Source organism: Brachyistius frenatus, unplaced genomic scaffold (assembly GCF_029030835.1).
Source record: "Brachyistius frenatus isolate BFR_SWC_R1_liver_20210118 unplaced genomic scaffold, ASM2903083v1 Contig_193, whole genome shotgun sequence".
Classification (NCBI taxonomy): domain Eukaryota; kingdom Metazoa; phylum Chordata; class Actinopteri; family Embiotocidae; genus Brachyistius; species Brachyistius frenatus.
In genome coordinates this window covers 412,139-433,763 of record NW_027210792.1, presented here as the reverse complement: position 1 = coordinate 433,763, position 21,625 = coordinate 412,139, and the positions used below count along the sequence as shown (strand labels likewise).

The 21,625-nt window shown below is 42.9% G+C and overlaps 3 protein-coding genes across 3 annotated transcripts; 2 read left to right on the top strand and 1 right to left on the bottom strand.

Annotated features, from left to right (window-relative positions):
• Positions 1-189: 189 nt before the first annotated feature.
• vash1 (vasohibin 1) lies at positions 190-5,573 on the top strand. Its single transcript, XM_069718551.1, has 7 exons — positions 190-1,158; positions 1,655-1,743; positions 2,112-2,168; positions 2,537-2,611; positions 2,902-3,283; positions 3,956-4,065; positions 4,234-5,573. The coding sequence occupies exons 1-7, from the start codon at positions 937-939 to the stop codon at positions 4,304-4,306; spliced, it is 1,008 nt and encodes a 335-aa protein (XP_069574652.1). The 5' UTR covers positions 190-936; the 3' UTR covers positions 4,307-5,573.
• Positions 5,574-6,966: 1,393 nt separating this feature from the next.
• Positions 6,967-9,827, bottom strand: angel1 (angel homolog 1 (Drosophila)). Its single transcript, XM_069718534.1, has 9 exons — positions 9,709-9,827; positions 9,380-9,597; positions 9,213-9,282; positions 8,678-9,120; positions 8,392-8,524; positions 8,177-8,287; positions 8,021-8,054; positions 7,637-7,800; positions 6,967-7,529 (listed from the first exon to the last, which is right to left on the bottom strand). The coding sequence occupies exons 1-9, from the start codon at positions 9,749-9,751 to the stop codon at positions 7,372-7,374; spliced, it is 1,374 nt and encodes a 457-aa protein (XP_069574635.1). The 5' UTR covers positions 9,752-9,827; the 3' UTR covers positions 6,967-7,371.
• A 5,360-nt stretch (positions 9,828-15,187) lies between these two features.
• Positions 15,188-18,695, top strand: LOC138632762 (leucine-rich repeat-containing protein 74A). The gene is made up of 13 exons (XM_069718554.1): positions 15,188-15,306; positions 15,464-15,623; positions 15,712-15,819; positions 15,932-16,025; positions 16,225-16,274; positions 16,365-16,446; positions 16,583-16,668; positions 16,736-16,930; positions 17,027-17,122; positions 17,239-17,382; positions 17,586-17,690; positions 17,800-17,885; positions 18,086-18,695. Exons 1-13 carry the CDS (start codon positions 15,188-15,190, stop codon positions 18,693-18,695), a joined length of 1,935 nt encoding a protein of 644 aa, XP_069574655.1.
• The last annotated feature ends 2,930 nt before the right edge of the window (positions 18,696-21,625 follow it).

The following is a 21,625-nucleotide window of genomic DNA, read 5'->3' as shown; positions in this document are numbered from 1 at the left end:
ACACTATTGGATTAGTGAATCAAAACTTACCAAAAGGTGCGTGTTTTAGTGCTGTAAATAACCCAAAGCACTAATATTACTATTTCAGATAAACATCTTACGAGGAGCACCTAAATGCAGCATTTGTCACCGCTGAGATCATCCGCTAAGCAGAGAGCATGCGCAGTAGAGGCTGGTCTGGGAGTGTCTGAGCGGTTTTGTTGGACGTGAACGTGAACCCGCAGACTGAAGCCAAGAAGAAGAGCATCTGCATGAACAATGAACCGGCTGACTTGAGAGGAAATGACTCGGTGAAACGGACGCGAGAGGAGCGGCGGGGAGATGGACGCGTGCAGGAGCGGTGATTTAGTGGATCTCTGTGGCGTCAATGACCTCTAACGGTTCAGGGAATTAGGGATTTCTGATACTTTGCTGTCCGCAAAGTCAATTCTCTGAAAGACTGTGAGCGCGTTACGTTGACGGGCTTGTGTTTGCCCACGAGCCTTCACAGCAGCGTCTGTAAAATAGACTGCTTACAGTCTTAATGTCTCAATTTGATTTAATCAATAGCTGATTATTGGATGGCCTGCAGTCAACAAGATTTTTTTTTTCTTTTTCTAAAGTGCTAAATACTCACTGCAGAGTAATTGTTTATTCAAAAAGATTTTTTTTATTTCTTTATAAATCACTTATTGACCCATTGCTTCATATTTTCCTGCTTCAACTACACATCTTTGTTTTAATTACAGCAGCTCACATTTTTAGTCACTGCTGCGCTGACTTTTTGTTGTTGTTGTTGACACTATTGATGCCATAATGTGCTGGATGTCATGAGCTGGCCATCTGTTGTGGGAACGTACTTAAACCTGCAAGCAGATTAACCAATCAAAGGATCCGAGCGCCTTCCGTCTGGACTCGCCTGTGCCAGGACTGCGTGGGCTTCCAGGTGGAGGAGGGATGCTGAGGGTCACGGTGGGTTCGGTGGAGGAGAGGGACGAGGAGCAGGAGGACGAAGGCGAAGAAGAGATGAGGGATGGAGGGGTGCCTTTCTTCGTGAACAGGGGAGGCCTCCCGGTGGATGAGGAGACTTGGGAGAGGATGTGGCGCCATGTGGCTCGAATCCACCCCAAAGGTGAAGCACTTGGGAAGGAGATAAAAGGTGCCACTGACCTGCCCAAGGTAAAATGCATAATATGAAAACAACTTACATTCAATATGTTTGATCAGTTGCAGATGGTTACTCAGCGCAGTACTTTGCTTTTTCACACTATCCATCTGAAACTTGCACATGCTGGAGAAACCATTCACACCCATGTGTTGGAGGAAAACAGTATTTACCACGAGGGGAACACAGACAACCACATGCCTTTAAACCCGTTATAAATAATCCTCTTTTAAATGATTATTTTTGCTGACTATTGTTTGCCAATGTCATCATGGTCGTAAAATACAAAGCACGAATTTGTCCAAACTGACATTTGCATCATGAGGATGTTTTCGACACAGAAGAATGCTACTTTTCATTTGTTCCTCCCGAGAGCTGTCGAAACTATTGCCATTACTGATACCAAGTAGAGAAGAGCACAGATGTCAGACGAGACGACATTCTCCAGCTGCGATGAATATTGGGATTGTATGATTGTAATGCAGTTTGTTTGGACGCTCTGTCCCACAGATTCCAGTACCGAGCGTGCCTACATACCAACCTACCACCGCTATCCCACAGCGCCTGGAAGCCATACAGAAGTACATCAGGGAATTGCAGTATCCTTTGACCACGCTGGTCGAATCACTTGGTTTGAACTAAAACGATGACAACGGAGTATATTTAAAAGTTTTTTTGAAAATATGTCACATAGTTAGAAAGATATTTCCTATTGACCCACTCTTTCGTCGGAGATTAATAGTATGAGCCAAACAGTCAAAACTAAAATGTAGGCCACCGTAGACACGTTTTTTTTTTTTTTCTATATTTAGCAAAAGCTTAATTTCCAGTCAGAGAAGAAATTCATTCATATTTAACCAACAATCTATGAATATCACAAAGCACTGAAAATAGTTGTCTTCTTCCAGCAGAGTGCTCTCACAAGGCCGTGTCACACGGCTGTTACGTCCTTAACTGTATCTCACAGGTACAATCACACGGGAACACAGTTTTTTGAGATAAGGAAAAGCCGTCCTCTGACTGCGTAAGCAAATCTTCCTTTCAATCCAAGGATGAAATCGGTGTTAGACTTCACACCGTTGCGGGATGACAGGGACGATGTTTTGTTGATTTCTTAGCCAGTGATGGCTGACGCATGTGGATCAGCTGTGTGTCTGGTTTACTCCAGGGCTTTGAGTAATGTCAACCAGTAGAGGCCTGGAACCCACTTTATTAGATTTAGTTGCACAGATTTTTATTTCCCTGGCTCATGGAAAATGATTTTGTTCGACTGCATAGAATCAATAACGGTGGGCTCATGTTCTCGGCCGTGCACTAGTTCACTCGTGTGCAGGTGTCTTGTAACACGGAGTTGCATCTGAAGTGTCTTTCTTTCTCTCTTTTTTTGCACAGGTTAATGGACATTGCTAAGGAGATGACACGGGAGGCTCTGCCAATCAAATGTTTGGAGGCGGTGATCCTGGGGATGTATCTTTCCACTTCATGTATTAGTATGTCTTCAAATGTGTTTCATTGCAATGGTGTAGAGTGCTTTTCTTTTACATTTAGTCGGCTAATGGAGTGAGAAATGTTTTTCTTCGGCAGATTCGCTGTATATTGTGTCTCCAAATATGGCTCAATATGTAGTCTGATGGAGCAGAACAAAACAAAAGGATTTTCCATATAAAATGGAAGCCTTGACTACAGAGACCAAATCTGACATCTGCACTGAGGAATTAAAGACCAAATGTAGATTTCCTTGACCCAACTCGGGACAGTTACCTCACCAACAACATGCCAGGTGTCGAGCGCTTCCCCCTCAGCTTTAAGTCTCAGTTCTCAGGGAACCACTTCCACCACATCGTGCTGGGAGTTCACAGCGGGGGGCGCTTTGGTGCGCTGGGCACGAGCCGAAGGGAGGACCTCATGTTCAAGCCACTGGAGTTCCGAACCCTGATGGACTTGGTGCAGGAATATGACGGAGCCTACAGGGGCTACTGGCACACCCTGCGCAAGGTCAAGATCGGCCAGTACGTGTCCCACGACCCTCACAGCGTAGAGCAGATCGAGTGGAAACACTCCATACTCGATGTGGACAAGCTGACCAAGGAGGAGCTGCGGAAGGAGCTGGAGAGACACACTCGAGACATGAGGCTGAAGGTACAGTACGGCGGCAGCCGGGACAAAGAGATTGATTTCTTACTCGTTGTTGTTGCTGGTTGCTTCTGTCCTTTAGAACGTCTATGGAAGAACAAATGCAAAAACTTACAACACTAAAAATCCTAAAGGAAATATGTATTAAATGTTTGTTGTTGTTTTTTTTAATTTGCATATTTGACAAATTATTTTGCAACTGACACCAACACAAGCTGTTGGACCTCTTACAGGACTAAAGCTAATGATGGGAAATATAATTTGTCCGCAGCAGATGGACAGCCCTTCCTGACTGCTCATTAGATTTCCTTTGACGGGCTGCTTCTTCATGCACAGTGACACTGAGTTGATCTGCTGTTTGAGGGGCGATTGCTCTCAAACGCCGCTCGGTCATCACCTCTCACGCTTCAATAATGAAGGCAGCCTTGATGCTGGGCTCTCCGTGTAATAAAACTAATGTGATAACTTGAATCTGCTCTGCTGTGCTTCATGCATGGCTGGCTCAATCCATCAAGCGCCGATCTTTAATGTGATTGTGCAGGCCACTCCGTGTAAAAGACACGGATAGATTTCAGCCGCTGACACTCGTACAGCGAGGACATAAGCATCGCCCGTGTGGTGTTTTAAAGAGATGGAAATTCTGATGAAGATGTCCTTTTCCATGAACTGTTTTTGCAGATAGGAAAGCCGGCACCTCCCTCTCCCACCAAAGACAGGAGAAACGGCACGGGCTCACCCCTCAGAGTACCGAGCAGCCCCATACGGAGGATCAGCCGTGTTGAGAGACGGTATGATTAATCACATGCTCTCATTGAAAATACAGGCACTATAACCACTTGTGTGAAACCTCTGCAGCCCCTGGAATATATTTAGATGTCTCATGATCAGTCCGAAGAATTAGTCACAGTTTCCTTCTAAATATGAATAAACCTTTGTCTCATATTTTTGTGTTGCAGTCCGTCTGGAGAGAAGAAGGTTTTGGATCAAAAATCCTCCACAGATATAAATGGATACCAGATTAGAGTCTGAGGAGAAGTTTATGTCTGCTTGTGAAATTTGAGGTACCACACACTTGTTTATGAGGCCACCGATTTACTCAAAAGCTTAATTTGTGTACACATTGGTCTATTCATTGGATGCAATGTTGAATAGGTCACCAGCAACTTTTCCTCCTAAAACAAACGCCTCATTCAGTTCTCCTATATTGTTACCGGCTTTTTCTGTAGCAGTTACTAGTAATTGGTGCTGGCACTGCTCCCAGCTATTCAAAGGAGGGAGTAAAAGTGCATAATATAGAAACATTTTTCAACAACTGCAGACTTTTGCTAACTTAATACACCATGAAACATGATCCTTCCCTGAAGCTGGGTAAAAGTCCCACTCAGTGTTAATGTGCTACTGGACATATCATAGGTTTCTGTGCTGTTGTTATGTTCTACAAAAGCTCTCAAGGCTTTTCTGCAATCTGTATCGTGGTACTGTAAGTGTGCAAATACATGTCATGTAATATAAATCCACTTAGATTCCGCTGGGCAACAACTGCTTGTGTAGTGACTAGTTTGCAAACCACTACCCTTGTGCCTTGTATGAAAAGTCAAAGAAGAAAAAGACTTCTTTTTTTTAATATATTAAACCCTTTATTCTTATTGCCTAACTTAACACAAAGCAGTGTGATCTCTGCTCTTCCAAATTACTATGAAATAGACTGTGACACAGACCTGCAACACCCAGAGGTTAGCAGCATGCTACTTACTTTTTAAGACAACAGACATTATACCTTTGTATCTCCGAGTGTAAGAGAGTCTAAAATCTTACACAAGAAGCAAGACAATGATCGAGGTGACGAATGGCAAAGCAGCTGACTGACCTGTCTGCATTTAAGGAAGACGCAAGGCAACGAGGAGTCAATTTATTTGTATTGTACAACTGCTATATGTACGGTTTTTAACTTTTATTTGTAGCAACTTTATCTAATATTTCACTTGCCTTAAGTGGTATCCAAGCGACTGACGTCCGTTTCAGATAAGGTGTGAAGCAGTTTGTTTATAGCACCTTTACCTGTATTTTGTAATTTTGTTTGTTTTTTAAATCAGAAATTCTGTCATTTTATACTACCTTCAGTCTCGGTGATCACCAGTAAACATTTAATATTTACCACAATGTTGTTTCAGTCAACATTTTTATCTGTGCAGTAGCTGTTGTCCATTTTAATTTCAGTGGTCTATAACACACATGTTTTGTACCAAAAGACAGTTGATTTCCAGAATGACAATAAAGGGTCACTTTGATAGTGGCAACACACTTTTGGTTTTTGATTGAATTTTGTGTTAAATGTTTAAGTATTGAAATATCATATCCTTACTTGATGGATATTTGGTATCCCGAAAAATGCAAAAAATTCTGTTGTGGTTAACGAGAGGGGTGTCTTAATTGGTTTTCTGTCGACCGATAGTTGACATTCAGCACAGGCTTTCCTCAGCTTTTAGCACCAAGGCAGATGAGAGCAGACTGAGATCTCCAAACACTCTGTTAGGTTTATACAAAAGAGGCTCAGTGCCAACAACCCTATAAAAGGAAAGGATAAGCCTCAGTGAATTAAAACAGTCAGACTAAGTGGGACGGCTCCACATGTCTATCTTTTAGATTTAAGTCGTTTCCAGTGGAAAAACTGCTGACAAAGCTGAAGCTGACTGTGTAGCACATATATTGTCTTCATTATACTGTTTAGGTGCGGCTAGTGTTTGCTGCAGTCATTTAAATAAGAGCTGACTGCATATGTGCTGTTCTCATGATGAGATGCCTAAATGGACGAATGCAACTCTGGCTCACAGCACAGCACACAGCAAGCAGCCAATAAGGCGGGATGGGATGGCTGACACGTTCGATGAAAACCAGAACGCAAGGAACTACTTTGTGTGTAGGCTGATAACATATACCTCTGAGAGGACTATATGGAATACTATTAAGAGTGTGGTGAGATATGGGTTTGTCAATATTATATCAGTTGCCAAACCCGTATCTTCCTTCCAGTGGATTCCAGGCATCAAAACATGCAGCAGTGTTTGTGAGAGATGGAAACAGAAGGCATAATGCTCTATTTGGTTAAAAACCCATTGACCTACTTCATTTTCTTTCACATACTTAATTCCCAAAGGATTTATTAAGTCACACAGTCTGACTCCTCTCCATAATAAAGTTTTTAGCAATTGTTTATGGCAAATATATTGACAGCTAGGTGGTGTGAGAGAAAGTAATCCTACTCAACAATCACCTTTGCAGACATTCTACAGCCAACACAAACAAAAGAATGCCTTACTAAGTGCCTTCATGCATTAATACTCAACTATATACATGAATTATTCATTCATGCATCAGCCAGACACACAGATGCACACTGACAAACTGAGCAGCTAAGTGCGGTGGGAGGGGAGGGGAGGGGAGGGGAGGGAGCCGACATCCAGGTCACCGTCTCAGTACGAGACCGGGCAAGAAAAAACAGAGCCCGACACCAACCGGAGGATGTGGTGCTCGTGGATGCGTTTAATGTGCTGCATCAGGAATCCAGGAGAAATAACCTCAATTCTTACTAAACAACGTGGAGACACGCTTGTGCTTTCTGTCATGGTCAAACAGATGGAAAGAGTCAGACATAAGTGGAAAATATTTATTACCATCTGAAAAAACCCCACGACATTGTATTCAGAAACAGCTAAATGAACACATTATCACACCAATAAGAATCTAAGCAACCACCGACATCTGTTTTATTAAATAAACTATTCAAGCAACATTAAACTGGAACTGTCAGATCCCAGTAATGGCTCGGCATCATTTATCTGATGAAAACCATGTGGAGGAAGACTGTGCTTTGGTATTATTATTTGTCTTGCTCTTTGAACAAATTTTTTTAACTTCTATTCAGCTGCAAAACCATAATCCTTTGTTTCCAGAAGTTAACCACAAGTAATGGCATTCACACTAACACAAACAAGCGTCGGAGCAAGAGCTGAGTAATTTGACCGGATGTATGCTTTTCCTCTGACGTCCGTTTCACTGAGTTCAACCACAGTCCTTCCTATCATATTATAGTATTATTATTCCAGTATGTCCAGCTGGAACTTGGCTACAAGGCTGAGATGGTCAGAAGGGAATATGTGATTGGGAAGGCCGTTCATTGACCACAAGGCTTCCTCAGATAGGAGAGAGAGAACACCAATGAGCTTCAGACCTTCACTCGCAACGTCTCCACCAGCTAGGGAAAAGAAAGAAACACACACATAAGTTATTTAAAGTGGCAAATAATTCATTCAGAGCTGCAACATCTCAGATTTTCTTCTGCTTCGTGTCATTCCCACAGACCTTTTTGATAGGAGGTGGAGCCGAGTTTTGGGGAGTAGAATATGTAGTCGACTGTATTTCCTCCTTGAGAGGTGAACGCCGTGACTTCTGGATTGCCAGAACCCGGGAGAGTGTGTTTGTAGACTGACTCCAGGTTTAACCTATGACTGATGATGTGTATGATCCTGTGAAACCATAAAATCTCATGATCAATTAATGAAGTCTGACGACCCTTTACATGTTTTCCTGTTTTTTAGACATGGCAGGACGATTAGGTGGAGATAAACAAAATTCCTATTAAGTAGAGTAGCTTTAACATTTATTGTGTTGTTCAGTGTTCCTGTTTGCTGCTGTGACATTAAGGTAAGAATCACATATATGGCAAAAACCTGCGGGTAAACTGACCTTTTATCAAAAGGCTGATTTTCCTTTGAAGCGTCTGTGCACAACAAGAGGAAAATACAGAGCTCTTACACGGAACAGTAAAAGAAATGAGGTATTGTAAATGGTGGAATGACTGTAAGTCCTTGTGTGGTTTCTCTGTTATATGTTGGAAATCACCTGGTTTGTCGTCAGTCACTCCTGGAAGCAGCTCCAGGTCCTGAGGACGGATATATGCAGCTGGACAATAGCGCAGCCGCAGCATGAAGTCATGGCTGTACTGACATTTCCCTACACAAGCAGAACAAATATAACAAGTGGAGTGAGCGACAGGAAATACACCACTTCCTACTGAAGCCCCCTCCTTGGATCAAAATAGCAGCACAAACACGGACCTGGCTTCGGACTCTGGCTCTTGAGCGCCTTGGTGTACCGGCAGGTGTCGGTGATCCCCAGAGAGCTGGGCCACAGCGGACGAGACAGCCGGAGACACTTGGTTTTGTAAGACAGTTCCTCTTGGCCTGATATCTGTCGGATGTGGTGAATAAACACATTATTAGAGAGGTAACTGCTGCAAGGATTGTCGGAAGAAGCCTGAAATAAAGAGCTTGAAATTGCTTTTCCGGTTTACACTCAGTAATGTGGGAGCAACTGATGATGACCAGTTGGTTTCTCTCTCACCTTCCACGCTGGTAGATTCCGGTAGAAGAGTTGGCCGGTCATGATCAGCTGGTACAGAGCCATCCGTGGCACAGAGTTAAAGTCTCCACATAATATGATGTTGCAGCGTTCACCTTTGGCCTTGCAGAACTTGATCATGCTGTCAATTTCTGCCAGCATTATTGCCAGCTGAGCCAGCTTTATGTCACCCCTACTGGGGTTGAAGAGCAGGTGGGTGTTGGCCACGCAGAGGGGCGGGCCCTTCTCCTTGACCTCTGACCCCAGCGTGACCAACGGCTGAAGCAGCAAGACAATGCCCACGTTGTGGCGGTCTAACAGCTCCGTCTCAGGCCTGAAGTACTCCAGCTGAGTAAGAGCTACTTCAGAGAAGCAACTGCTACGATAGCAAGTTGCACAGCCGTCTGTCTTGGTCCCCGTGCGCCGCTTGTACACACAGGTGTAGCCTGGAAAAACAACGTAAACAGAAGACGTGTAACATCTTTGTCACAATATCCACAAACATGACTAAGTCACTGGTTCGTCTGCAGTGACCTACCCATCTGACACAGGGCAGGATGCAGCTGTTCACGGTAGTGGTTCTCCTGAACCTCTTGGAGACACAAAATCTACACAGAAGAGGACTCAAACAAACAAATCATTATCCAACATGTAAGTTTAGACGCAACGTGTAGCTAGTTTAAATTTCCCAAAAATTGTACTCACATCTGGTCCCCATTTTTTTATTTCCTCTAGAAGCAAGCTGTAGCGGTAGTTCCAGTCCAGCACCTCCGGGGGGCAGTGTATGCACAGTTCCTGGTTGGTCTCCAGTAGGTCCTGAGCAAGGATGTTGTAGGACATGACAGTGAAGTCTATTGAGGTCTTTGTGAATGGGAGGGGTGTCGGGGTGCTCTCAGCCAGATCCTCCCATATTCTCCACACGGCTATGTGCAAGACAAACGCACATCCAAACAAACACAAACACAGAGCTTGATATTGAACTATAGAAATCTCATTGCCAGGAAAATAGTAAAGCTGAGAAAACAAACTCTCACCTTCAAAGGGCACTGTGATCTTCACAGAAGGGTAGTAGCTCATGGTAGGAAAGTGCCACCGAAGGCACTGCACTTCTTGTGCCAGACCAGGTCCTGAAGGGAAGTGCCAGACAGGTTGGTCATGGTGTTCCTTGCTGAGTTTAAGGTGGGTCGGAGAGATGACTGATACAAGCTTAGAAGTATCAGCGGTGGGAACTCTAGATTCATCACAGCACTCGGACACTTCAGCTGTAGTTTCAACTGGAGCCTGTGACTTTTCCGTGTTTTTTTCCTGGATTTGTTCTTCTGCTGAACAGGTGATTTTCTGTTTGTTGTCTTCAGTTAAACTTCCTGGTTCTTCCGAGGTTTGAATCTGGATTTGTTCTTCTGCTGAACAGGTGATTTTCAGTTTGTTGTCTTCAGTTAAACTTCCTGGTTCTTCCAAGGTTTGAATCTGGATTTGTTCCTCTGCTGAACAGGTGATTTTCTGTTTGTTGTCTTCAGTTAAACTTCCTGATTCCTCCGAGGTTTGAATCTGGATTTGTTCTTCTGCTGAACAGGTGGTTTTCTGTTTGTTGTCTTCAGTTAAACTTCCTGGTTCTTCCGAGGTTTGAATCTGGATTTGTTCTTCTGCTGAACAGGTGATTTTCTGTTTGTTATCTTCAGTTAAACTTCCTGGTTCTTCCAAGGTTTGAATCTGGATTTGTTCCTCTGCTGAACAGGTGATTTTCTGTTTGTTATCTTCAGTTAAACTTCCTGATTCTTCCAAGGTTTGAATCTGGATTTGTTCTTCTGCTGAACAGGTGATTTTCTGTTTGTTGTCTTCAGTTAAACTTCCTGGTTCTTCCGATGTTTGAATCTGGATTTGTTCTTCTGCTGAACAGGTGATTTTCTGTTTGTTGTCTTCAGTTAAACTTCCTGATTCCTCTGAGGTTTGAATCTGGATTTGTTCTTCTGCTGAACAGGTGATTTTCTGTTTGTTGTCTTCAGTTAAACTTCCTGGTTCTTCCGACGTTTGAATCTGGATTTGTTCTTCTGCTGAACAGGTGATTTTCTGTTTGTTGTCTTCAGTTAAACTTCCTGGTTCTTCCAAGGTTTGAATCTGGATTTGTTCTTCTGCTGAACAGGTGATTTTCTGTTTGTTGTCTTCAGTTAAACTTCCTGGTTCTTCCGACGTTTGAATCTGGATTTGTTCTTCTGCTGAACAGGTGATTTTCTGTTTGTTATCTTCAGTTAAACTTCCCGGTTCTTCCGAGGTTTGAATCTGGATTTGTTCTTCTGCTGAACAGGTGATTTTCTGTTTGTTGTCTTCAGTTAAACTTCCTGGTTCTTCCAAGGTTTGAATCTGGATTTGTTCCTCTGCTGAACAGGTGATTTTCTGTTTGTTGTCTTCAGTTAAACTTCCTGGTTCTTCCAAGGTTTGAATCTGGATTTGTTCCTCTGCTGAACAGGTGATTTTCTGTTTGTTGTCTTCAGTTAAACTTCCTGGTTCTTCCAAGGTTTGTATCTGGATTTGTTCCTCTGCTGAACAGGTGGTTTTCTGTTTGTTGTCTTCAGTTAAACTTCCTGGTTCTTCCAAGGTTTGTATCTGGATTTGTTCCTCTGCTGAACAGGTGGTTTTCTGTTTGTTGTCTTCAGTTAAACTTCCTGGTTCTTCCGAGGTTTGAATCTGGATTTGTTCTTCTGCTGAACAGGTGGTTTTCTGTTTGTTATCTTCAGTTAAACTTCCTGGTTCTTCCGATGTTTGAATCTGGATTTGTTCCTCTGCTGAACAGGTGATTTTCTGTTTGTTGTCTTCAGTTAAACTTCCTGGTTCTTCCGAGGTTTGAATCTGGATTTGTTCTTCTGCTGAACAGGTGGTTTTCTGTTTGTTGTCTTCAGTTAAACTTCCTGGTTCTTCCGAGGTTTGAATCTGGATTTGTTCCTCTGCTGAACAGGTGGTTTTCTGTTTGTTGTCTTCAGTTAAACTTCCTGGTTCTTCCGAGGTTTGAATCTGGATTTGTTCTTCTGCTGAACAGGTGATTTTCTGTTTGTTGTCTTCAGTTAAACTTCCTGGTTCTTCCAAGGTTTGAATCTGGATTTGTTCCTCTGCTGAACAGGTGATTTTCTGTTTGTTGTCTTCAGTTAAACTTCCTGGTTCTTCCGATGTTTGAATCTGGATTTGTTCCTCTGCTGAACAGGTGGTTTTCTGTTTGTTGTCTTCAGTTAAACTTCCTGGTTCTTCCAAGGTTTGAATCTGGATTTGTTCCTCTGCTGAACAGGTGGTTTTCTGTTTGTTGTCTTCAGTTAAACTTCCTGATTCTTCCGATGTTTGAATCTGGATTTGTTCTTCTGCTGAACAGGTGGTTTTCTGTTTGTTGTCTTCAGTTAAACTTCCTGGTTCTTCCGATGTTTGAATCTGGATTTGTTCCTCTGCTGAACAGGTGATTTTCTGTTTGTTGTCTTCAGTTAAACTTCCTGGTTCTTCCGAGGTTTGAATCTGGATTTGTTCCTCTGCTGAACAGGTGATTTTCTGTTTGTTGTCTTCAGTTAAACTTCCTGGTTCTTCCGATGTTTGAATCTGGATTTGTTCCTCTGCTGAACAGGTGATTTTCTGTTTGTTGTCTTCAGTTAAACTTCCTGGTTCTTCCGAGAGGTTTGAATCTGGATTTGTTCTTCTGCTTCCGAACAGGTGATTTTCTGTTTGTTGTCTTCAGTTAAACTTCCTGGTTCTTCCGAGGTTTGAATCTGGATTTGTTCCTCTGCTGAACAGGTGGTTTTCTGTTTGTTATCTTCAGTTAAACTTCCTGGTTCTTCCAAGGTTTGAATCTGGATTTGTTCCTCTGCTGAACAGGTGATTTTCTGTTTGTTGTCTTCAGTTAAACTTCCTGGTTCTTCCAAGGTTTGAATCTGGATTTGTTCCTCTGCTGAACAGGTGATTTTCTGTTTGTTGTCTTCAGTTAAACTTCCTGGTTCTTCCAAGGTTTGAATCTGGATTTGTTCCTCTGCTGAACAGGTGATTTTCTGTTTGTTGTCTTCAGTTAAACTTCCTGGTTCTTCCAAGGTTTGAATCTGGATTTGTTCCTCTGCTGAACAGGTGATTTTCTGTTTGTTGTCTTCAGTTAAACTTCCTGGTTCTTCCGATGTTTGAATCTGGATTTGTTCCTCTGCTGAACAGGTGATTTTCTGTTTGTTGTCTTCAGTTAAACTTCCTGGTTCTTCCAAGGTTTGAATCTGGATTTGTTCCTCTGCTGAACAGGTGATTTTCTGTTTGTTGTCTTCAGTTAAACTTCCTGATTCTTCCGAGGTTTGTATCTGGATTTGTTCTTCTGCTGAACAGGTGATTTTCTGTTTGTTGTCTTCAGTTAAACTTCCTGGTTCTTCCGAGGTTTGAATCTGGATTTGTTCCTCTGCTGAACAGGTGATTTTCTGTTTGTTGTCTTCAGTTAAACTTCCTGATTCTTCCGAGGTTTGTATCTGGATTTGTTCTTCTGCTGAACAGGTGATTTTCTGTTTGTTATCTTCAGTTAAACTTCCTGGTTCTTCCAAGGTTTGAATCTGGATTTGTTCCTCTGCTGAACAGGTGATTTTCTGTTTGTTGTCTTCAGTTAAACTTCCTGGTTCTTCCGATGTTTGAATCTGGATTTGTTCCTCTGCTGAACAGGTGATTTTCTGTTTGTTGTCTTCAGTTAAACTTCCTGGTTCTTCCAAGGTTTGAATCTGGATTTGTTCCTCTGCTGAACAGGTGATTTTCTGTTTGTTGTCTTCAGTTAAACTTCCTGGTTCTTCCGATGTTTGAATCTGGATTTGTTCCTCTGCTGAACAGGTGATTTTCTGTTTGTTGTCTTCAGTTAAACTTCCTGATTCTTCCAAGGTTTGTATCTGGATTTGTTCCAGGACTGAACAGGTGGTTTCTTGTATGCTGTCGTCTGTTTGCGGGCACTTTAATTGCGCCCCAAGTGCTGGACCATCATCTTCAGTTAGAAAACTACTTCCATCCTCTGTGTCTTGTTTCTGATGCAGCATGGTACAGAGGATATTTCTTTCCCCATCCTCATGTGTGGGAGCTTCCACTTGTCTCTGGTCGGTTTCCTTCACTGCAGATTGCACCTCACTCACTTTTGAAGCTGTGCCATCATTTGTGTCTTCGTGGAGGACAGCAATCGGCAGTTCTTTGTCCATGTCTGGCCTTGTGTTGTCTTCCATTTTTGGGCTTGATGCTTTTACCCTTTCTTCCGTTTCTCCCTTCGATGCACCGTGTGGGCTGAGCCGGTGGTCCGGCGGGGTCGTCTGGGACTGGATGGACCTCCTGGTTGTGACAGTACCACCATCCGACTCTGTCGAGTCATTCAGTGGTGCAGGAGGGAGATCCTTCTCCGAGGCATCTGTAAGACAATGTCCACAAAGGACAACAGTGACTCGTCCACACTGTGGCAAAACATACTGAGAGTAAATAATGACAAACTAGTGCAAAGTGAAACATGGATATCGGTCTGACTGAACATAAACCACACAGCAAAACACACACACACACACACACACACACACACACACACACACACACACACACACACACACACACACACACACACACACACACACACACACACACGTGGTGGCGTGCTGACGTCACGGGGGGGTGCGGCGGCATCAAGTGCTCAAAACAGTTGCAATCTAGCAAGTTGCCGAGAACTAAAGTGCACTAACGCAACATGCTCCCGTTTGCACAAAGCAGAAAGGACTCGCGTTTGGAGACCAAAAGACTTTGAGCTACCGACCAAACAGGCGGCGCCAACAAATGTCCAGAAACCTGCTCAGTCAGCAGCAAACTTAAACGCAGCCACCGCCAGCTGGTCAGCTGGTCAGGAGACATGAACACGCACTTTTAATATAACACACAGCGTCTCAGCGCGCGACAGTAAACTCAAGATACCTTATCACACGTGCTGAAAGATTTACCTGAAGGTCGACGTGTCAGGTACCGGGATAAAGGGTAGAGGGCAAAAAACATCAAGCTGCCAATCATGTTTCTATACATAAAGCTACGCATGCGCAATGTGAAGCTGGTGGTGGTGGTGGTGTGGGGGGCGGGGTGGGGTGTGGGGTGGGGTGGGGTCATACGTTAAATAAGTGTCAACTGTCACTTATTGTTTCCTCATTGTGATTCTTTCGATTTTAATTTGTCCAAATCTGGTAAAAAAATAAAAGGAAAATAAAATACAAAATACAAAAAGATAATACCCTATGAAATTTTTAATATGCCAAATAATATTTCACATATAGGCTGTACTTTGCTGAAGTTGGTCTACTTGCAGTTTGAGTTACTGAAAATAACAAGATGGTTAAAACCCTACTGAGGCATAAATTGTTAATGTCACAATACGTGACACGTTACCTGGAGGGTAGAATTACCTGCTGCACGGCCTTCACTTCACCACACCAGCTCACAGAGCAACTGAACAAATTCCCCAAAAGTCTTTTTATGTCAAAGACAGCATATAAGCTTTGACGGTCGACTGCAATGTCAGCACTGTCTTTTGAGTCCCTCTGCTTAAAAGATGATGACTGTCTGTCCCCAACTCCACCCCAAGACTCAGAGGAAGACTGCGAGTCAGACGGTAAGTTCTTTCAATTATGGCTGTGAAGCTAAAGCCTTTATTCTTTTCAAAAATCTAACTAAAAGGCTTGTTTCGACTTGTGTTGTAAAATGTTAAATACTGTATTTTATTGGCGAAGGCCTTTACAGAAGTGCTCACATTATTTGGGCTTATTCAGATGCAGAAGTTGAGAAGATCAGCGAGGCGATGTCCACAGCTGACGTGTACGTTCAGGCCTGCCAGCTGGTGGGTGTGGTGCCAGTCTCTCACTTCATTCAAAACCTTCACTCTCCAACGATGACACTCACCCATCACGGGCTCGGACCTCTGGGCTGCAAGGCACTTGCTATTGCTTTGGTGGTAAGTTTAAAATGCAAGCATGTCATAGAGTGAGATATTTATGACGTTTTCTGATGAGCTTCTTTTTTTTTTTATTATTATTATTTAGTCTGACATGCATATCAACACTCTGGAACTGGGAGACAATCACATTCAAGCTGAGGGAGCCAAATACCTTGTGGAGATGTTGAGGGCGAATTTCACCATCCAGCACCTAGTATGTAAGACCGCAAACTGATCACTAGAGGGCGCAAGTGTTTTCCAGGTCATATTCTGAACTGCAGCGGTAAACACCAACTAAATTCTCTCTTTTTTTTTGTTTCCCTCAGGATATTTCCAACAACCATCTGAAATCTGCTGGAGCTGAGTTTGTGGCTAAAATGTTGCTGGACAACATTTCATTGAAATCTCTGAAACTTTCAGGTACGTCATCTTTAAACTTTGCCTTTGGCAGGTAGACGTGCTGAGACTGCTGAGGTTGCAGTTTCGAGCATCCACAGTAGAGACAGACAGTTTACTGAAGGAGAGAAGATGAAAAAAATAATATCAGTCGTTTTATGGTGATAATTCTGTTATAATAATGTTGATTTTGCACGTATAAACAGGTTTTTCCCTCCTGCAGGCAATAAATTCACAGATGATGATGCTAAATATTTTACAGATACCTTATCAGTAAGTTACCAACTCCTGTGTTTTGTTATATCGTGATGGTTGTTAATTTTCTACTGACAAAGATCATGTTGCTATTATGTTTATGTTCAGACCAATTCCAAGATAAAAGAACTGGACCTGAGTCATAATGAGTTCTGTGGTAAAGGAGGAGAGCATCTGGGACAGCTGCTGGGTAAAATTCACTGGTTCTTAGTATCACTGCACATGTGTTCACATGCTTTACCTTACTTCATGAATCTTTCTTTCTTTCTTTCTTTCTTTCTTTCTTTCTTTCTTTCTTTCTTTCTTTCTTTCTTTCTTTCTTTCAGCGAACAATGAAGGCTTAGAGCTGCTGGACCTCAGTTGGAATCATCTCCGAATGAAAGGAGCCGTGGCTTTTTGTGCTGGCCTGAAGGTGCAGCTCTAGAGCACAATGAATGTAATCACTGACTTGAACGTGACATCACAATGTCCGTGTTTAGGTGAATATGATGTTACAACACCTGGATTTATCGTGGAACGGTTTTGGGAACGAGGGAGCGCTGGCCATGGGAGAGGCCCTAAAATTCAACAACACTCTGGTGTATCTGAGCCTCAACAACAACCGTCTCACCAACGAGGGTGTCAGCATGCTGTGCAGAGGTCTCGAATTTAACGACACACTCCGAGTCCTGCTGGTGGGTGGACGAGGTTGCATTTAGGCGCCATACAAACATCGGTATGACTTCAAATACGCTGCAAGATGACACTTCTGTACTCTTTTGCTTCCGTAGTTGGCGTATAACTCTTTAACGGTAGAGGGAGCACTGTCCCTGGTCAACGTGGTGAAGAACACACCGAAAACTGCCCTGGAGGAGATCGACATATGTGTGAGTGATGTGCTGCTCCGACCATGTTGTGTTTTATTTTTTAAGAAAAGATTTGACAGTTTTTGACACATGAAGCACAACGCATGCTCTGTTGTGTGTGTATTTTATGTGAACAGAATGTTCTGGTCAATGAGAACTTTGTGCGTCTGTTGGAGCTGACATGTCAGGAACACCCTGCTCTGGATGTAGTGTACGGAGGCGTCGGAGGCTTCATCGCCAAGAAGCCACCAAAACGTGTTGATCCGATGAAAGTCATCCAGGTCAATGTTCGCTCATCTGAGAAACAAAAAAAAGTTCTAAATACCTGACAAAAACTTGCCTCTTTTTTTTTCTCTGAAAAATGTAATGTCATATTTATGTCTCATGCATAATAAGTATTTTTTCACTCTGGTAAAAATAACATCTATTCACTTATATTTTGGTTCTGCTTGTATTTCATTACTGTCAACACATGTTTCCGAAGGATTATCTGGATCAGCGTAAACTGCGTCTGTGGGACTTCTTTCGGAACATTGACAAAGATGGCACCATGCGAGTCCCTGTCGCTGACTTCAGGAAGGCCGTGCAGGTTTCCAAACAAACTGAAACATTTCATTGTGGAAAATTACTATGAAATGATCCATGAAGCAACTTTTAAACTGACTCTTATTTGTTCTTTTTGTGTGAAACTTTCTTAGCAATCAAGCATTCCTTTGGATCGATATCAGATCGAGGAGCTAATTCAAAGACTCGATCGGGACAGGACAGGAATGGTCGACTACAGGTGAGCCTTCCTAACTGCTTTACGGAGGATTATTGTTGGAAAATAGTAAAAAAAAATATTGCTGTGCAATTTTACAATTGCTGGTTTTATCCAGATCTTCACCCTGAATGACACCTTCAGAAAGGATGTTGTAAAAGTATGATGTTGGTGCAGACATGCATACATTGGCCCCACAAAGTCATCGGATGTTTCCTATGCAGGGGCCTGGCAGATACAAGGAAACAAATGATGAGAGATCACCGCCGGCAGCTGAAGAAGGTCGAGTCCCGTCAAAAGAAAGAGAAGCAGAAGAGCGACCGCATCCTCAAAACCTTCCAGAGCGCTGTGGAGGCGGTGACACCTCGCAGCTCCATGGTCATATCTCCAGGAGGGGCCAAAGAAGACTCAAGTGGCCCCCAACCCTTTTCTGCCACCCCTCTCAGCTCTTGGCACCACATCGTCATGTCCACCAGCAGTCGCTACTCTGTCTCTAATCTGAGCAATGAGCATGTCCACCTGCCAACGTTAGGGGGCGCCACTCATTACCGTCCCACCAGTTCCCCGGCAATGCGCTCTTACTCCCAACCCAACCTGCTGGTTGACTCCCCTCGCTCTGCTCCGGGCAAGTCCGTCTGTGCTCAGGGCATTCGCTCAGATCCAGAGATGGGCCACAGGAAGCTAAGTCCCACTGCTAACAGCCTGACCAGGTCCAGGCCGGCTCTTAATGCCAAGCAGCCGGAGGGTAAAGTCAAAACCAAGAAAGTGAAAAAAAAGAAACCAAAAAAACTGGCAGATAAAGGCTCCAAGCATCCTGCACAAACTGTCAAGTGATGTGAAGTCGGTGTAATACTGGATTATCCATGTCATGTGTTTGGTTTTTTGGCCTTGATTCTGTCATAAACATTTGTTAAATGAAAAAAGGAATTTAATTATTTATCTTGTGTCTAATCTCAAAAAATTAAAAACACGAACGGTGTAATCAGCTGTTTATTATTTCAAGTGAGACACTCATCCTCTCTGTCAATTAATTTAGTTTGTTGCGGAGAGAGATGGGCCGTCTGCAGACACAAAATGTTTTATAATACATGGGAACTCTTATCGGGCTTCAAATTCTGATGCACTTCCACACGCTCGTGGACAGTTTCAATCAAACATCCGAGTCTTTCATTTCTGTTTGCTAATGATAACAGGAAGCGTTACATCTTGACACGTGTCTTGGCTGACAATGCTGTGAACTTGGCATCCTGCACTCTTTAGGAATAGCGCTATATACGCTGTGAAGATCCAGCTATCTCCATCATAACCACTCTGACTGCACCAGGATGATTGGCACGCTGTGTTTCTCAGCACTGCTGAGCTCCACGGTGGCCTGGGGGGCATATACGACAACTCATTCATCCTTTATTCTTTGAAGCTCTACACCACAGTCGAGGTAAGCTGATCTCTGTTCCTCCGGCTCCTCTCCTCAGTCTCATCACAACATTTGCATTCATTATGTACCTCCACTCATTTTATATACGTGTTTCTGTTCATTTATCAACCGTTTATATGTATATGGTATCTGCACAACAATCAACCACAACCTTTTTTTTTAGATGATAATCAAACGCCTTTGTTAATTTAAATTGAAACCTTAAACACTGTTGGATTCCAGATTTCCTCTGCTCAAATGTTTGTTTTTCACGTAAGAGAGTCAGTCAGTGAAAACATTTATTTGGTCGTGATTTGAGTCACCAGTTCATTCCTTGTTCCCTTGTGGTGCAATATTTCCTCCCTGTGAACCATAAAAGCAGCATCCTAATCACATGCATGACATTATGCAATGAACCAAGTGGAACAGAAGCTTAATACATCACATTTCAAGTCTCTGCAGGCTTTATGTGCACAGATTCAGGTCTTGGCTCTACTGTGTCTTGATCAGCAACAAAATAGACATTTTATGAGATTTATGAATTTTGTTAACTTTCAGAGTACCATAAAAGTAGTCTATAAAGATTATGAACTACATAAACAAAATATAATCCATCCTTTTTGTTGTTTTGAATTTTGTAATTCTCAATGTAAAGAAAATCTCAATTTCAAGATTGTCGTAAATGCAAGAAGAGAGTTTGAGGCTCTCGTGTCTCAGCTCAAAGACTCCCTCAACTCCTCCTCGCCCATGTTTGACGGTCTGTACACTGAGGTGAAAAGAGTTTACTACTCAGCTTAGCTACTCCCGTGATGTTATTGATTATGTGCCTAACTGTGCCTGTTTGTGTCAGATTAACAACATGACCCTCATTATAAATCAACTGGAGGCTTTTGACAAGAGCGACCTGGAAGTGATCCGCATTGAGTTTGCTGAGCTTCAGAGGAAATTGGAGGAGTGTCTGAAAGAGCAAGAGTTCATCCAGCCTGAGACTGGTGAGAGCATCAGACAGTTACATGGAGTCGCCAGTAAACAGACTGAATATGTGACAGTGATGGCAACTTTTTTCTTGTCTTTCCAGAGAGCTGCAACCACACAGGAGTCATTAGTGTCAGCAGGCCAACAGCCAAATGCTCATCTGAACACCGGTTACCAATTCAGGGGCTGGAGAAAAGACTCAAATCAATGAATCAATGCACTGGTATGGTGCATACAGGACACCATAATGTATGAATTTCTATTTGTATTCTAACTATGACAATCTGCCACAAGGTTGCGATGGTGCTGGTGATAATTACATTGTTCGTGGTAACGCTGTATATTACAAGGCTGCTAATCTACTGAGAAGCTTCTTCGCTTTTTAGTCGCAGACAAATCACAGAAGCAAACGAAAGATTCTCTTACGCTTATTCACTAAAACAGTACTTGGACTTTTCAGCTGACGAGCAAAGGATTGTGGGTAATGTATTCCACAGAGGAGGCCAAAGGGTGAAATTGTGATGGCTAAAATAGATTTGGTATTGCACTACAATCTCACTGTTTAGAGGCTCTACATGTACAACGATGGCGATTATGTGTCCCAGCATGAGGTTCAGCAAAGACTGACGCCTCTTGTTCTTGATCTGCTGTACTGTGACTGAAACAAATGATCTGCACTGACCTTCTCTAATACTCTGATATCTGTGACTATACTGTTGTTTCTGAAATCAAATCAAAATTAGGCATTCAAATGAGTGTCCTGTTTTGTTTCAGTTTAAGAAGAAGTGTGCAAAATGACATAAGACTGAATGAGAAGGAAACTATGGGATGAATGAGACTTGTCCCTTTCTGTTTTTTGGATAAGGTTGCAGCATCTGCTCTGAGGTCCCTCTCTTCCTCCTCTCTCTGGGCCAAGCCGGAGTTTCCTCCCCCTTCTGTAAACCGGCCCTCCCTTGGGGTGGGCGACTCTCCTTTGTGCTGTGGTTGGAGCTAGGCTCCATCTGGTACTGAGCACCAAGACCCAGCAGATTATCAAATCTGGGCAGGGTGATCCCACACGGCATGGCAGACTTCAAACAATGAATTTTTTTCTTTTCATAAGATTAGTAATTCTTTATGGTATTTGTCGATTCTAAACAAAAAAAATGTTGACACCCAAACCATTTTCAAAGTAAAAATCAAAGCTTAAAAAGTGGCCCTTGCTCAGTGCACACAAAAACAGCACTGTCTCTTTAAACCTTCCAGCATCTCAGGATGAGAGGGGGAGGAAGTGTAAAATGGTACCCTAAAGTGACATCATGCTCGGCCAATCAGCGGCCTCGCCTGATCTCTCTCCTCCTCTCCTTCCTCTGGGATGAGAGTGTTGCGTGCCGCC